The 16700-nt window shown below is 34.1% G+C and overlaps 1 protein-coding gene across 1 annotated transcript; it reads left to right on the forward strand.

Moving 5' to 3' along the window:
• Window positions 1-4662: 4662 nt before the first annotated feature.
• LOC110882465 lies at window positions 4663-5652 on the forward strand. The gene has a single exon (XM_022130477.1). The coding sequence runs from the start codon at window positions 4663-4665 to the stop codon at window positions 5650-5652; it is 990 nt and encodes a 329-aa protein (XP_021986169.1).
• The last annotated feature ends 11048 nt before the right edge of the window (window positions 5653-16700 follow it).

Below are 16700 nucleotides of genomic sequence, written 5' to 3' on the forward strand. Positions count from 1 at the left end.
TCCTGCCTACATGAAATGATGCGTGAGAATTTGTCCCATGACCATTCGATCATCCTATTATTAGATCTATGTGGCTTTTTCACCATAAACTCAAATATGGTGGCACTAGAATTGGGTTAAACGGACCGTTTCAATTTATTTTGGTTTTATTATAAAGAGGCCAATTAACGTACATTACGTCTTACCGTACGACCAGTACGACAGATAATTACGCACGTTCATTTGAAAATCACGCACGTCATAAACTCAAAAACCCAAATCACGCATGTTGAAAACATTTATCACGCACGTTGAAAAACATTAATCATGCACCTAATACCATAATCACGCACGTTATCGTACGTGATGTACGTAAGCCGTAATGTATTTTACACTTTTTCTTATTATAAATATATTGATATTGTGGTTACTAAGGCCTAAAATAGATTAGGCTTATTCTCCAAGTTTCTTTACCCTATATACACTCCATTGTATCTATTGTGTGAATACACCTGATCAATAAAATATCAGTTCTTTCTTCCTATATTTTTTCATATATTTATCTGTTAATAGGCTAGTTTCACAACAGGTTTGTTTTTCTTCCTCTTAAATCTTATTTTCTGATTTATTTGTTATTCCAGATCATATATTTTGTTTATTAATTCTTCATATATTATTAGTTTTATAGATCCAAACAAGATAAAGTATTATCACAATTTATTTTATATATTTATATTTATATTAGTTGTATATTTATATTTTGAATCTATAATTATTTAGAGTTACTTACAAAGATGATCCCTATTGTTTGCACAAATTTCACATATATCATCAACTTAAAAGATGCTTATAAAGCTATGATGATATGAATTATGCAACTATGATACTCCTTATGAATTATGTAACTATGATACTCCTTACCATTGATGTCATTAAAATTTTTCGTTAAGTGGGAGTGAAACGTCTATTTTACCAGTGCTATGAGGGCGTACGGGGTGCCTTCGGGCAACCCCTTCGGTGAGCAATTATCCCGAGCGGTAAGACACCGCCGACTATTAGGTGACCAAGAGAGAGAGTGTGAGACCGGTGAGCCGCCACCGAGGAGAGAGGGAGGAGAGAGAAGGGGCTTGTCCAATCACACATTTTTTTTTTTTTTTTTTAAAAAAAAAAAAACCCAATTCACCTAAGAGGGGAGTGGCGCCATCAAATGGGGGTGTTAGGGGAGTTTAAGAGGGGAGTTGACGTGGCACACGGGGATTGGTTTGGCGTAAGAGAGGGCACTCACCTATTAGGTGTGCACCCCCTTCACCCTGAATCAAAAGAATTAAAAAAAAATTAAATAAAACAAACTTACATTAATTAATTGACCTGGGCCACATTATTTTATTTAAATATAATTTATCGTCAATCTTACATTAAATAAAATATTGTAAAGTTACAATCTTTTTTTTACAAACCTTCAATTTCGGCTTCTACAAGACATATGCAATTAATGTTTTTTTAAACATCTGTATTTATTCAAAATCATGTTTTTAACGGGTTAATGCTACCTCACATAATGATTCTATAAGCCCTTTCAATTAATCTCCTCGTCACATCACAATCTCTAGTTTTCAATAATCACTAGTAAAACTAGAAATTTCCAGTCTATTTTGATCTGGTCTTGGTTCGATGTTCTAGGTTTTATTTGTTGAATAATAATTAATCCAAGATAACGTGTATATATAGAAACAAACAAACAACATAGTTTTATTGTCAATAAGTGAATGTAGCACCAAACGTATTGGGATTTGCTGTGTTTGTTTTTTTGTTAGAAAAAAACTATAAAAGTATATGAATGAGACATTTGCTAGTGAAGAAATGGTGGGTTTTCTATTAAAAACATCCACTTTGAATTATTTATTTATTTATGCTTTCTATTTTGAGACTTTTATAATCCAATAAATGATGAAATTGTGAAGTGTAAGAACCCTAAAGCGTGATTTGTGGGAATGAAATGAGTGTAAAGTATGCATATGCGACATGTTTCATTCTATTAAAATGGGCCACCAAACTTTATTCCTTTTTTCGTTTCTGCACGATAAGCTTCAAAACGTAAAAGTTTCAAAATCCAATTATGGTTCAGCCTCTTCTTTAGCAGATTGGTGTTTTGGCTGTTGAAGTGGACGGTTGATGTTTAGTTCTTGAATACTGGGTTTACGGTTGCAGGGACAATGTCGTTGTTGATGGTTAGGTGCTTGCAAAAAGGTGGGACGGTGACAGTAACAGTCACATTGTGTAAAAATATGGGCAGGTGTTGGTTCTTGACCGGTGTTGGATGGTGATGATGATGGTGATGGTTACGTTGTTGAGATGAGTCTGGGTCTAGTAAACCTGAGGGTGGGTTGGCTTCTTTAGCATTGAGGTGGATATGAAAGTGTACATGAATGTTGTGTAGTTTTTTTTTTTTCAAAGTGGTGTAATTTGAAAACTTATTTGCCAAAATTGGTAGTTTCAAAAGTACTTACTAAAATAGGTAGTTACTAATTTTATAGTTTCTCACTCCTATTTAAAAAAATTAAATACGCAGGTGCGTTTATTTTTTTTCGCAACATTCTGATATAAGTTTACCATCAGTATTCTTTTTCAATCGTTCATTTATATGGTTTTTGATGGACGTAAAACACATATCGATATTGGTTAATATACAACTTTAAGCGAAATATATGTGTGTGTAAACAACAAAAGAACAATTTGTTTAAATATTCGGTTCTGTAGTAGTTCATACAAATACATCAAATAAAATTTGTATGTTAATTACCTTAGCAAAACTAAACTGGAAATAGTATAATTCAATTGATCATAAAACTTTTTTGTTTAGATAACTGTTTATATACGATATTTTTTTATATTTTTACTTTTAAGCTTTATTATTTTAAAAACAAAAAAAATTAAGTATACTAAAAATAATAGAAACAGGTAACAGAAAATTTAATAGAAACAAAAAATTTAAGTATACTAAAAAAGTTATTACTTATTTTCAAAGAAAAGTAACAGGTAACAGAAGGTATTTTGAGTCAAAAAAATGTGATTAAAACAGTGAAGAAGAAAAAAAAAGTATTTATTTATGTATTATGGATTTTTTTTCAAATAAATTCATTTTTAAGTAAAGAATATAAAACATAAAACTAACAACATTCATGCTAAAAAATGATTAATTGAATAATTAGTTGATGAATTGATATTATTATCCAATGAGATTAGGAGTTAGAAACTATAAAGTTAGAAACTACCTATTTTGGTAAATATTTTTGAAACTACCCATTTTGGTAAATAAATTTTCAAACTACACTATTTTGGAAAAAATCTTGAATGTTGTGTTCTCGTTCAGCCATTCGGATAGAGTGATGATGGAAGTTGAGAGGTGCACAAAAAGATTCGTTTATATAGGTGTAGAGAGGAAGCATTAAAACATTTAAATATCTGGTCCTTATTATATATGGCATTAGTTGTGAAAATATTTACAATTGTTATAAACCAGACATTTTAGGCCCAACCCATTACTTATGGGCTTTAGGGTTTACAGTTTTGTTTATCTATATATTGTAATGAAACAATGAGAATTCAATGATACATCGATTACTCTTTGGTTTTTATCACGTTATCAGCACGACGATTTGCTCTTCATCGGGAACTGCCATCGATCTTCACAGGAATTCAGATCAATTTTTTTTCATCAATCCGGGTACCAAAACACTCTTCTCTTTATCATTCACTTTGAACACTTGGTATATATATATGTGATCTCTATAAAAAACAACATTATTATTTTTTTATATCAGTGATGTATATGGAACGATTCACATGAAAGACAGCATAATAGGTTTTTATATATGCACTTTTAGAATACCCATATTAGGATTTATTTTTCCTTGCTTTCTACTCTTACCGATACTGGAAAAAAAAAAAAAAAAAAAAACAAGAAACACTTTCTCATCGAATTCTATTGCCTCTTGATAATTTTTCAAATTCTAGCTGTCTCAGATCCTTGATTTTATTTTGCTTACTGTACGATGATCTTTTGCTTTCACCGAATTCTTTCTTTTCTTCTATTGTGTTGACGTTGTGTGTATGTTTATCGTATTTATATAATTTGATATGGCTTTGACCTGCAAATGCTAGGTTTTGGGTTTTAATTTAGGTGCTTATGATATTGATTGTTTAGTTTATTTGTGTATATAATACCTTAATTGCTGACTTGCTGTCTTCCATCGAAAGAAAAGAAAAAAATAATAGGAAACTCAAAAATTGATACCTTAATTGCTGACTTCCATGGAAAGAAAAGAAAAAAAAATAATAATAGGAAACTCAAAAAAAAAATTGATTTTTTTTAATTGATTTTTGTGAACTATGAAAAATAAATCTCAAATTTCTTTGGATTCTCGTTTAATATACATTAGAGCTTAACATATCAATGTTTAATATATTTTATTATATTCAAATATTTAATTAATTTATTAAAACACAATTTTTATTTACAATACGAAATCATACAAGAGTTTCTAAATTCATACTCTATTATTAAAACGGCGTAAAGTGTAGAACCTGCAGTTCCACCTATAGAGAACCTGAAGTTCTCCTATAATATGTATTTTATATTGTTGGCTCGTTTTAAATGCATGAATCTTTCCTTCGTAGATAAAAATGTCGAACCTATCAAAGCTTGAATTCACCGCACTTGACATCTCGGGTAACAACTACCTCCCATGGACTCTTAATGCTAAAATTCATTTGACGGCAAATAATTTGGGGGAGACAATTATTGATGGTAATCAAACTTCACCTCAAGATAAAGCGAAAGCTATGATATTTCTCCGCCATCGTCTTCACGAAGATCTAAAGCGGGAATATCTAACTGTTGAGGACCCCCTTGAATTATGGACAAACATCAAAGAACGTTTTGACCACCAGAAGATGGTCTTACTCCCCAAAGCTCGCTATGAATGGCTTCATTTACGACTACAGGATTTTAAGACTGTCAGTGAATATAATTCTGCCTTGTTCCGCATTACATCTGAGTTAAAATTATGTGGTGAAAAAATAATCGATGAAGACATGCTTGAAAAAACTTTCTCAACGTTCCATGCCTCAAACATGCTCCTGTCGCAGCAATACCGGGAAAGTAAATTTACTAAATATTATGAATTGATATCATGTCTTTTGATCGCGGAGCAAAACAACAAGCTCCTATTACAAAACCATCAATCGCGACCCGCCGGTGCAAGCCCATTCCCTGAAGCGAATGTGGCCAATTATCAAAGTGGACGAGGTAGAGGTAGAGGTCGCGGCCCCAGCAGAGGCCGTGGTCGTGGTCGAGGACGAGGATATACATGGCATCGAGAGTCCCAGAACATTAAAAATAACGGTGGTGAATCGAGTCAACACAATACGGGGCGACCTTCGAAAGGGAAAAGTAGCGGGAACCAAAACAACATTTGTTATAAATGTGGGATGTCAAATCATTGGTCCCGCACATGTCACACCCCTAAACACCTCGTTGAGGCATATCAACGCATGATAAAAGAAAAAGGAAAGAATGCTGAAACTAATCTGATTGAGGATGCACCTTCAGCCACGATATCAGACGTTCATTTGGATGCATGTGATTTCATTGAAAATGTTCGTGATGTTTAAACATATTTAACGTACCTTTTATGTTTTACTTTTCACACTGTGACCTTGGTATTTGGTTTGGTTTGAAACTCTTGCAATGTTTTATTTTTACTTCTTTGCATTAACTTTTATTTATTTATTTATTTTTATTTATTTCCTGAAGAAATATGCATGCTAGCTCCAGTAGAGCTATTATTGGTGAGGAATGTCTGGTAGATAGCGGTAGTACTAACACTATTCTCAAAGATATAAAATTTTTCTCTGAGTTATCTCCGACAGAGACACCGATTAGTAATATATCTGGTGTTAGTAACCTTATCGAAGGCTCCGGCAGAGCACACATAACATTATCTCCGGGTACCAAATTAACTATTGATAATGCATTATATTCTAGTAAATCCAGAAGAAATTTACTTAGCTTTAAAGATATTCGAAAAAATGGTTACCACCTAAAAACAATATCTGAAAATAATATTGAATATCTTCAAATTACTTCAAACAAAAATGGCCAAGAAACAATTGTTGAACAATTAGAAGCCTTATCCTCTGGATTATATTGTACTAATATCAATCCTATCGAATCATACATGGTGAGTAACCAAAAGATGTTAGATAAAGATACATCCAATATATGGCATGACCGTCTAGGTCACCCTGGTAGCATAATGATGAGACGAATAATCAAAAGTGCAACCGGGCACCCTCTCAAAAACTTAAAAGTTTTGCTACCACAAGATTTGTCATGTGCAGCATGCTCTCTGGGCAAACTTATAACTCGGCCCTCACAAACTAAACTGATACTTGAAACCCCATCATTTTTAGAAAGAATCCAAGGAGATATTTGTGGGCCTATTCATCCTCCGTGTGGACCATTCCGCTATTTCTTGGTCTTAATAGACGCATCCTCAAGGTGGTCACATGTGAGCCTTTTAGCTACTCGAAATGTAGCATTTGCCCGATTTTTAGCTCAAATCATACAATTGAGAGCCAATTTCCCCGACAATCAAATTAAAACCATCCGGATGGATAATGCGGGAGAATTCACATCTCAAGCTTTTAATGACTATTGTATGTCAATTGGGATCAATGTTGAACATTCAGTACCTCATGTTCACACACAAAACGGTTTAGCTGAATCTCTGATCAAACGATTACAAATAATCGCTAGACCACTCTTAATGAGATGTAAATTACCATCTTCTGCATGGGGTCATGCTATTTTGTATGCCGCTGCACTGATTAGAATGAGACCAACTGCTGATCACGAATACTCCCCATTGCAACTGTTCTCCGGACGAGAACCAAGTTTGTCCTACCTTAGAATTTTTGGTTGTGCGGTATATGTACCAATACCGCCACCACAACATACTACAATGGGACCCCAAAGAAGACTGGGTATCTATATTGGTTTTAACTCCCCGTCCGTTATTAGATACTTAGAACCAATGACGGGAGACATGTTTACAGCACGGTTTGTTGACTGTCATTTTTATGAAACGATGTTCCCAGTCTTAGGGGGAGATAAGGACAAAGAAAGACTGGTAACATAAGAAATAACGTGGAATGCATCATCGCTATCAAATCTCGACCCCCGAAGTGGTCAATGTGAATATGAAGTCCAAAAGATCATACATTTGCAAAGAATAGCGAATGAATTACCAGATGCATTCACAGACACGAATAGAGTGACAAAGTCACATGTACCAGCATCAAATGCACCTGCTCGAATTGAAGTAATCCCAGAAGCGATTACTATACAACGAAAGCGTGGGAGACCAATCGGTTCCAAAGACAAAAACCCACGGAAACGAAAAGAGCAAATTAACGCAGTTGGTGAAAACTCAGAAAAGATTATAAATGAAACCCCAGTAGAGGTAAATGTCCTAGAAGAGACAACTATAATTCCAGAGGAAAATGAAGTTTCAGAAGAAACTCCGGTACCGAACGAAAATTAGATCTCTATTAATTATGTACAAGATAGTACAATGTGGAACCGAAATAAAACACGTGTTGATGATATATTCGCATATGCTATAGCAACGGATGTAATCAATGAAAATGATTACGTACCTAAAACTTTAGAAGAGTGCATGCACAGAAATGATTGGCCAAGATGGCAAGAAGCCATAAACGCCGAATCGAATTCGCTCGAAAAGCGACATGTTTTCGGACCTGTAGTCCGAACGCCCATAGACGTCAAACATAAATGGGTGTTTGCAATAAAAAGAAATGAAAAGAATGAGATTGTACGATATAAGGCTCGACTTGTAGCACAAGGGTTTTCCCAAATCCCAGGAGTTGATTATGAGGAAACGTATTCCCCTGTAGTGGATGCGATAACCCTTAGGTTCCTAATCGGCCTCACAATCTCTGAAGGACTTCATATGAGACTAATGGATGTTCTCACCGCATACTTATACGGGACACTTGAAAATGACATCTACATGAAAATCCCTAAAGGATTAAAATTGCCTGAAGCATTAAAATCAACACCTCGAGATATGTGTTCTATAAAGCTCCAGAGATCTTTATATGGTCCAAAACAATCTGGTCGTATGTGGTACAATCGACTTAGTGAATATCTCAAAAAAGAAGGATACAAGTCTGATGTAATCGGTCCATGTGTCTTTATAAAAAGATCAGTCTCAAATTTCACTATAATAGCAGTCTATGTTGACGATATCAACATCATCGGATCTCCTGAAGAGATAGGGAAAGCTGCTCAGTTGTTGAAGAAGGAATTTGAAATGAAAGATCTTGGTATGACGAAATTATGCATTGGACTACAATTTAAGTATCTGTGCAATGGCACATTTGTCCATCAATCAAACTACATCTAGAAGATGTTAATACGTTTTAATATGGATAAAGCACATCCGTTTAGCGTACCTATGGTTGTCCGACCGCTAGATCCACACAAGGATCCTTACCGCCCTCAAGAAGAAGGCGAAGAAGTACTTGGTCCAGAAGTACCGTACTTAAGCGCGATCGGTGCCCTTATGTATCTCGCAAATAACACAAGACCTGACATTGCATTTGCAGTACATGTACTAGCGAGATACAGTTCGAATCCAACACGTAGACACTGGAATGGTGTAAAACATATATTCCGGTATATTTGCAGGACACAAGACTTAGGTCTTTTCTATCAGAAAGATCAAAAGTCCCAGCTTGTTGGGTATGCTGATGCCAGATATCTATCAGATCCTCACAAAGCAAAATCTCAGACAGGTTATGTATTCACATACGGTGGCACAACAATTTCTTGGAAGTCAACTAAGCAAACACTTACAGCAACATCATCAAATCATGCCGAATTGATAGCACTATATGATGCTAGTCGAGAATGCGTGTGGTTGAGATCAATGATTAATCACATACAAGAAGCATGTGGATTAGAACAGATCAAGAAGGAGCCGACAATTATTTATGAAGACAATGCTGCTTGCATAGCTCAGATCAGAGAAGGTTATATCAAGGGTGATCGAACAAAGCACATCTCACCAAAATTTTTCTCAACATATGACTTGCAAAAGGAAGGGGAAATTGATGTTCGCCAGATTAAGTCAAGCGAAAATCTAGCTGACCTGTTCACGAAATCTTTACCCAGAAGCAGTTTCGAGCAGCTATCACACAAGATCGGTCTTCGTAGATTGAAAGATGTTTGTTGAATTCAGGGGGAGAATTATGCACGCTGTACTCTTTTTCCCTTAACTAAGTTTTGTCCCACTGGGTTTTCTTAGTAAGGTTTTTAATGAGGCAGCATGGCTGATCCAGTATTATCAGTTTATTTATTCAGGTCCTGAAGTACCTATTTAACATCATCCTGAAGTATGTTGTTAAACTGTGTGTAATTCTAAATGTCTGAGGGGGAGTGTTATAAACCAGACATTTTAGGCCCAACCCATTACTTATGGGCTTTAGGGTTTACAGTTTTGTTTATCTATATATTGTAATGAAACAATGAGAATTCAATGATACATCGATTACTCTTTGGTTTTTATCAACAATATGTATATTAATTATGCCAAAAAACTCGTTCACACATAATAAAATTAAAAATTAAAATTAAAGTGTACCATATCAACATCCCAAAATGAAGGAAATATTCCTTTAGACCCATATGTGTATCCGTACGCCTCATTATCTTGTTCAATTATCATGTTGGAAAATTTAGACGGGAGAACTGTCAAATGATAATCGTTTGACGACGTGGCCCTTGCATGTCTTTCAGTTTCTCGTTGACACATTAGCTTGTTACACCATGTATTGACATGCTGTTAAAATATTGGTAAAAGATTGCTTTTAAAAAACAAAAAAGAATATATAAATCGGAATTTTTTAAGGTAGCATTTCTTGAATAAAACCATTTCCACAAAATCCAAGTAATCCGCCCCACCATTCTTTTCCAAGCGGTGTTATCCCCATGTAGGTCAAATAGGAAGTTGGAATATCACTGTCGTAGTAAAACTCAAGAACATTTGGATACAAATGATCAAATCGATCATCTTGATTGATCCAAATGGTGTTTTATACGGAATGAGGAATGCTTGAGTAACACCTCCGCTTTGGCATTGTTAGTGTCTCAATATGTTGGCACAATGGGGCCATATATATATATATATATTTATATATATAGGGAGCCGCTAAAATGAAAACCATCCCCAGTTGTAAGAAGCGTGAGAACCACTCTCAACCACTTAGATTTTGCCACCATGAAGGGTAGTTTAGTCATTTACCCCAAATGTCTAATCCCTACCTCTCTCCACAATTAAAACGTCAGATCTTTCTCTCTCCTACCTTTAAAATGTCACATCTTTCTCTCTCCTCACTTTTTGAAAACCCAAACCCTGATGAAGCAAATCTTCATCATCTTCATCAAATTACAGGGCAACCCCTCCTTCTCCGGTGAACCCCTCCTACTCCGGCGATCGCCTTCCTACTCCGGCAACCCCTCTTCTTCTCCGACGGCCCCTCGTTTCTCCGGTGACCCCCTCCTTATCATATGGACCTCGCTTATTATATGGAGGTGTCGACGACTACATAAACAATGGTGGAATGAAGATGGATGTTCCATTGTTGGAAGACGTTATGGTGCTGGAAGGTGTAGCTCACTTCCTCAACCAAGAGAAGCCTGATGTGATCAATAAAGACATAATCGAATTCATACAGAAATTCTAATTTGTATATGCATTTGGTCAAAATTAAGTGACAAGTATTTCTTGGCATCTATCGTTTCATAAATTGACTCCGGTTGGAAGAAATTTGATGAAATAAATATACAATAAATCTGGAACTTCAGTTTCTTCCTAAACTTTTTTCATCCTTTCCTGTTTAGATGGAATCAATTGAGAATCATTTTCAGTACATATATTTTCTGTACAACGTGGTTTTGCATTTTTGGCGACTCGAGTGGATTTTTAATCGATGCATATATGGGGTCAAAAACCATAGTTGAATTGTGTTCCTGGCTTATATTCAGTTGTATACTTGAACATAAAAAAATGGGGCTAAACGGGGCGTAAAAAAATTGGGTGTAGACGGAGCGTAAAAACGGCGTGCAAAACCGGCGCGCAAAAAACCGGCGCGAAAAAATATATCTGAGACACCTCCCGAGTTGTTGGTTTTTTATTTTCCCCCTAGTCGCTGATGATAACAATATATCTGAGATACCTCCCGAGTTTGCGATTTCTAAGTTCGTTCGTTTTTGTGTAAAAAAAATTTTGTAAAAAAAAAAAGTTAAAACGTAAACTCTTTAACGTAAAATGTAAAAAGTTTTACGTAAAACGTAAAAATTTTAACGTAAAACATAAAACGTAAAAATTTTAACGTAAAACGTAAAAAGTTTAACGTAAAACTTAAAACGTAAAAAGTTTAAAAAGTTTAACGTAAAACGTAAAAACGTAAAATGTGTAAAAAAAACGGCGCGTTAAAAAAACGACGCTTATAAGAACGACGCGTAAAAAACGGCGCGTTAAAAAAACGACGCTTGAAAAAGCCTGGAGTAAAAACGGCGCCTTAAAAAAACGACGCTTGAAAAAGCCCGGCGTGCAATGTAAAACGTAAAAATTAAAAAATAAAAAGTTTAACATAAAACGTAAAACATAAAAACGTTAACGTAAAAACGTAAAACGTAAAAAGTTTAACGTAAAACTTAAAATGTAAAAAGTATAAAAAAATCTTTTAAAAAAATGTGAATTTAAAAATGCCTTTAATAAAAAAATTATGTTTAAAAAATAAGAACTAGCATAATAATATAAAAAACTAATAAAAAACAATAAAGATAAAAAGACAAAATACAGTCAATTAACTAAATTAGCCTTTTGGATTAAAATAATAAAGACATAATAAGACAAAAAGTATTTAATATTATTTTTAGTTACTTTTAATCTCATCCATTGATCTTGAAGATCTAATGGCTAGAAAGTGGTTCTCTCGGTTCTTACAACTGGAGGTGGTTTTCATTTTAGCGGCCCCTATATATATATATATATATATATATATAGTGGAGAGTTCAAATGAGAAGAAATTTTTTGTAAGAAGAAAAAAGAAGAAATTTCAACCAATAAGAATGTTTTATTTTACTTCATTTAATATAAGTATTTAATGTTACTATAAGGGTACATTGGTAAATCTACATAGATCATTAATTTGTAGTCTTCCTTTTTAATAACTAACTACATTAAATTTTTTGTAACTTATCTTCAAAATATATATTTTTTCAAAAAAATACAATAAAATAATTTAAAGTGTAGAATAAACTACGAGGTGTATATGATAAATTACGAGTTGTGTAGGATAAATTTCAACGTGTAGGATAAATTTCGAAATATGTAAGATCACTTTTGATGTGTGTAGGCAAAAAAAGTTAGTGTGGAGGATGATAGTCTTTATGACTAATTAATTAGTCAAAGATGATAATAAATGAGATAAATGAAAAACAATTTAATGTTTTACAAAATTACCCTTTGTTTTTTTCTTCTCAATTAAATTTTCTTCTCAAATAAACCTTCCCCTATATATATATATATATATAAGAAAAACAGGTATTTTATTTTTTACACAAAACATAATATTATTGAAATATAGTGAATTCTTCATTCATAAAATACACGAAATCATCTTAAAAATTCAACTTCACTGTCTTCCATCTCGTCAACTGTAGCTTTGGGTATAAGGAAGTCATAGAAAAGTATCGCAAGATGATGTCTCATTTGTGAAGCCGTTATCATAGTGTATTCGCCATCATTAAGTGGTTTTTTGTTGATCAACTTGTGCAGAAATATGCAAACCCAAACCCCACAGTTGCCTAACGCTCCCAACTGTTGAGGCACATCATTTGCATAAATTGTGCGAAACGGAAAATTTAATGTTAACGGCATGTTGGAATAGTAACCATGAGTACGTAGCCAGTGGTCAAAAACAAAATTTATATGACAAACCACTTCTGTTCTTCCTTCATCCATTTGTTGCATCCATAAAAAGCTACAAAACAAAATAGTTTAAAATTTACAAACATATATTTCGAGAAACAATAGACAAAATAGGTCTAAAACCTGTCGTAAATGGTGAGTGTCTTGTTAACCAGGTTGAAAACGCCTAAAAATAGTGTAGTGATGGTATATATAACGGTACGTACACCTATATAAAAAGTAGGTCGTAACTTATTTAACTAATTTAATACTAAAATATGTAACTATTAATTGAAGAGAATTATCCCTAGTACCTTGTCAACGCAAGTTATTGGTAGAAAAGGTTCCACTTCCTCGGTAAAATAACCCTTGTACGTTAGTCCATTTCCAGTTGAAAATTCATCTGGAAATATGGGGGTAAAATGTACCTACAGTCGATTGCAACTCTCGAATGATACATGTGGATCATCCACCAAAAAATATGCTGTTAAACATTTTCAAGTTAGTGTAAATATATATGTGTATAGAGTAGGGTTCCTGTGGAAAGTGTGTTTTTCCTAGAAAGTCTAGGAAGCGATCTTGTCCATCCGATTGGTGTGTTTAAGGGTTGAGATCAAATCAATGGCAATCTTGTAATAATTTACTATATTTAATATATTGTTTTAAATGAGGAGGGGCAATTTCGTCCTTATGTATGTTTTAAATCAATCCAAAATAACCGTCAGAGATATCACATCTCCTTAATACACGCCATTTTCCCTCTCTCTCTCTTTCTCTCTCTAAACCCACAACGAAAACCCTCTAAAATCATACCAAAAATACCTAAAATCATGGATCAAGATAAGAGATTTACCAACTTCTATATACGTAAGATCTTCCCAACATTGTGTTCTGTGTTTTAGTAGGCGATTAGGGTTCAATCGTGTTCTACATTGAAGTAATTGATGTTTGAAGGGAAGAAATTCAAAGAACAGAGGGATTTGAACAAGATGGATGGAAGCAGAGATGAAGTCGCCGAAAGAAAAGTTGAAGTGGCTGGAAGCACAGTTGAAGTCGCAAGAACCCTAGGTGTGTGTTTAAAATAACAAATGTTTGTAGGTATTCCGTTTGTTGTGGATGACTCTGCTTGCTGGGGCGAAATCTGCTGATGTAAAACACATTTGTATGAATCTGCTTGCTGTTAAAACACAACTGTATGAATCTGAATGATAAAATACATTTGTATGAATCTGCTTGCTGTTAAAACACAGCTGTATGAATCTGAATTGCTGTTAAAACACAGTTGTATGAATCTGAATGATAAAACACATTTGTATGAATCTGCTTGCTGTTAAAACACAGCTGTATGAATCTGAATGATAAAACACATTTGTATGAATCTGCTTGCTGTTAAAACACAGCTGTATGAATCTGAATTGCTGTTAAAACATAATTGTATGAATCTGAATGATAAACCACATTTGTATGAATCTGCTTGCTGTTAAAACACACCTGTATGAATCTGAATGCTAAAACACAACTGTATGAATCTGCTTGCTGTTAAAACACAACTGTATGAATCTGAATGCTAAAACACAACTGTATGCATCTGCTTGCTGTTAAAACACAACTGTTTGAATCTGAATGCTAAAACACAACTGTATGAATCTGCTTGCTGTTAAAACACATCTGTATGAATCTGAATGTTAAAACACAGTACCAAGAACATGCTGATAGATTCCAGCAAGAAAACGAAGGAATGATTGATATTAAGTAAGATGAAAAATCGAAAACAAAAAATTCCGAAATTTATGGATAGTTAGTTATTGAAGATAATTTCCTAAAATAAAAATAGATTGTGAAAGTACATAAATGCCCTTTTAGATAAAATCCTTCAATGCCACATGTCGCGTTCTTATTGCTTCCTAGACTTTCTAGGAAAAACACACTTTCCACCCAACTCCTACTCTGTGTGTGTATATATATATATTTGTTTATATATATATATATATATATATATATATATATATATATATATATAGGGCTATATAGAAAACCCTATATATATAAAAAACCTAGAGAAAACCCAACCTCCCGACATTTTTTTTTGAAAAAAATAACACATGTAATATACATGTTTTTAAGAGTTTTGGGCCAAAAAAAATCAAAAAAGCGCCGAAGGGATGATTTAAAAAAAAAATTCAGGAATTTCTGTCTTTTGTGCCTAACACATGTTAGGCAACCGGACATTGCTAAAATTTGTTTATTTTTTTAAAAAAAATCCCTTTGGCGCTTTTTTGTTTTTTTTGGCCCAAAACACTTTAAAACATGTATATTACATGTGTTATTTTTTTCAAAAAAAAATGTCGGGAGGTTGGGTAAAAATGTGGGGGAGATTTGAGTTTCCAGAGTTTTCTAAAAATTTAAGGGTTTTTTGTCTAGCATTACCCTATATATATACACACACACACACACACACATATATATATATATATATATATATATAGGGTCAGGATTTAGAGAAAACGGTGAAAAGTGTGAGAACAGTGAGAACGCTTATGGATCGTCAGATCAAAACAATCCATGGACTAGATTGGCGTGGTGGCGTTTTCGTAAACAACATCAATTTTACTACGTGGACGCGCTTCATTAAGGGTAAAAAGGTCTTTAGACTTCTCCAACAAAATGCCAAACTCATTAATAAAACGCCATTAAATTCCCCATTAAATTCTCGCCTTAAACTACAAAGCACACATCATCCTAATCTAAACGCCATTAGATATAAAATGCCAAACTTTTTTTTTAACTATAAAGTTGAACAAACAGTAACTGAAACGACAGAACTTCATTACTAGCATTTACTATAATAAAAACCCGCCTAAAATACGCGCCAAAAAAATCCTATATAAACAACGTCTCAGACCTTCCATTAAACACACCAAACCCAAAACGCCATATTTTACTAAATACCATTCAACTTAGAAACGCCAAAACATTCAAACAACAAAGATCCCAAATGACGTTTCTTTGAGATACAGTTTTCTTTTCGGTAAAGTTTCACTCAATGTGATGGGCAAAATCCTTAAGTGGGGATATTGTCCATCTCATTGAGTGTTAGGCCCTAAAGTGTGAGACTGACGCATCAAATTAACACAACGGGTTATGGTTACGAACTGGGTCTTACCGGGTTAGTTTATATTAGGTTGTGGACCTTTATAGGTTACTTGGGCCAAGCTTTAGGCCATGTGGGCCAAGCAGGCCCAAGGGGAGCCCATGTAGGGACTTGGGCTTAAGTTAGTATATAAACAAGTTTACTACTTGTTTTAGGGTTTGATCTTGATAGTTACAAAATTCCTCTAGAGAGAGAGAGGCGATTGGGGTGGAGTAGGAACTTGTACCAGACGGTTTTGCTAGTTGATAGTAATAGAATCGTGTGCAAGTTTGAAAGTGATTCGGTATCGTGTTCTTCGTATTTTCAGTTTTTCGTTTTGATTCTTGAATCACCAATTGATTGGATTCCGCACAATCAATTGGTTGTTTGATATCATTGAAAGATCCGGTTTACGGGACTTACAAGTGGTATCAGAGCCTTTAGAACCTATTTCTAGGCTCGGTGTGATATCAAAATATTCAAGATATTCGTTGTTTTTGGTTTGGTGTTCTTCGCGTTCTTCGGTG

Source organism: Helianthus annuus, chromosome 10 (assembly GCF_002127325.2).
Source record: "Helianthus annuus cultivar XRQ/B chromosome 10, HanXRQr2.0-SUNRISE, whole genome shotgun sequence".
Taxonomy (NCBI): domain Eukaryota; kingdom Viridiplantae; phylum Streptophyta; class Magnoliopsida; order Asterales; family Asteraceae; genus Helianthus; species Helianthus annuus.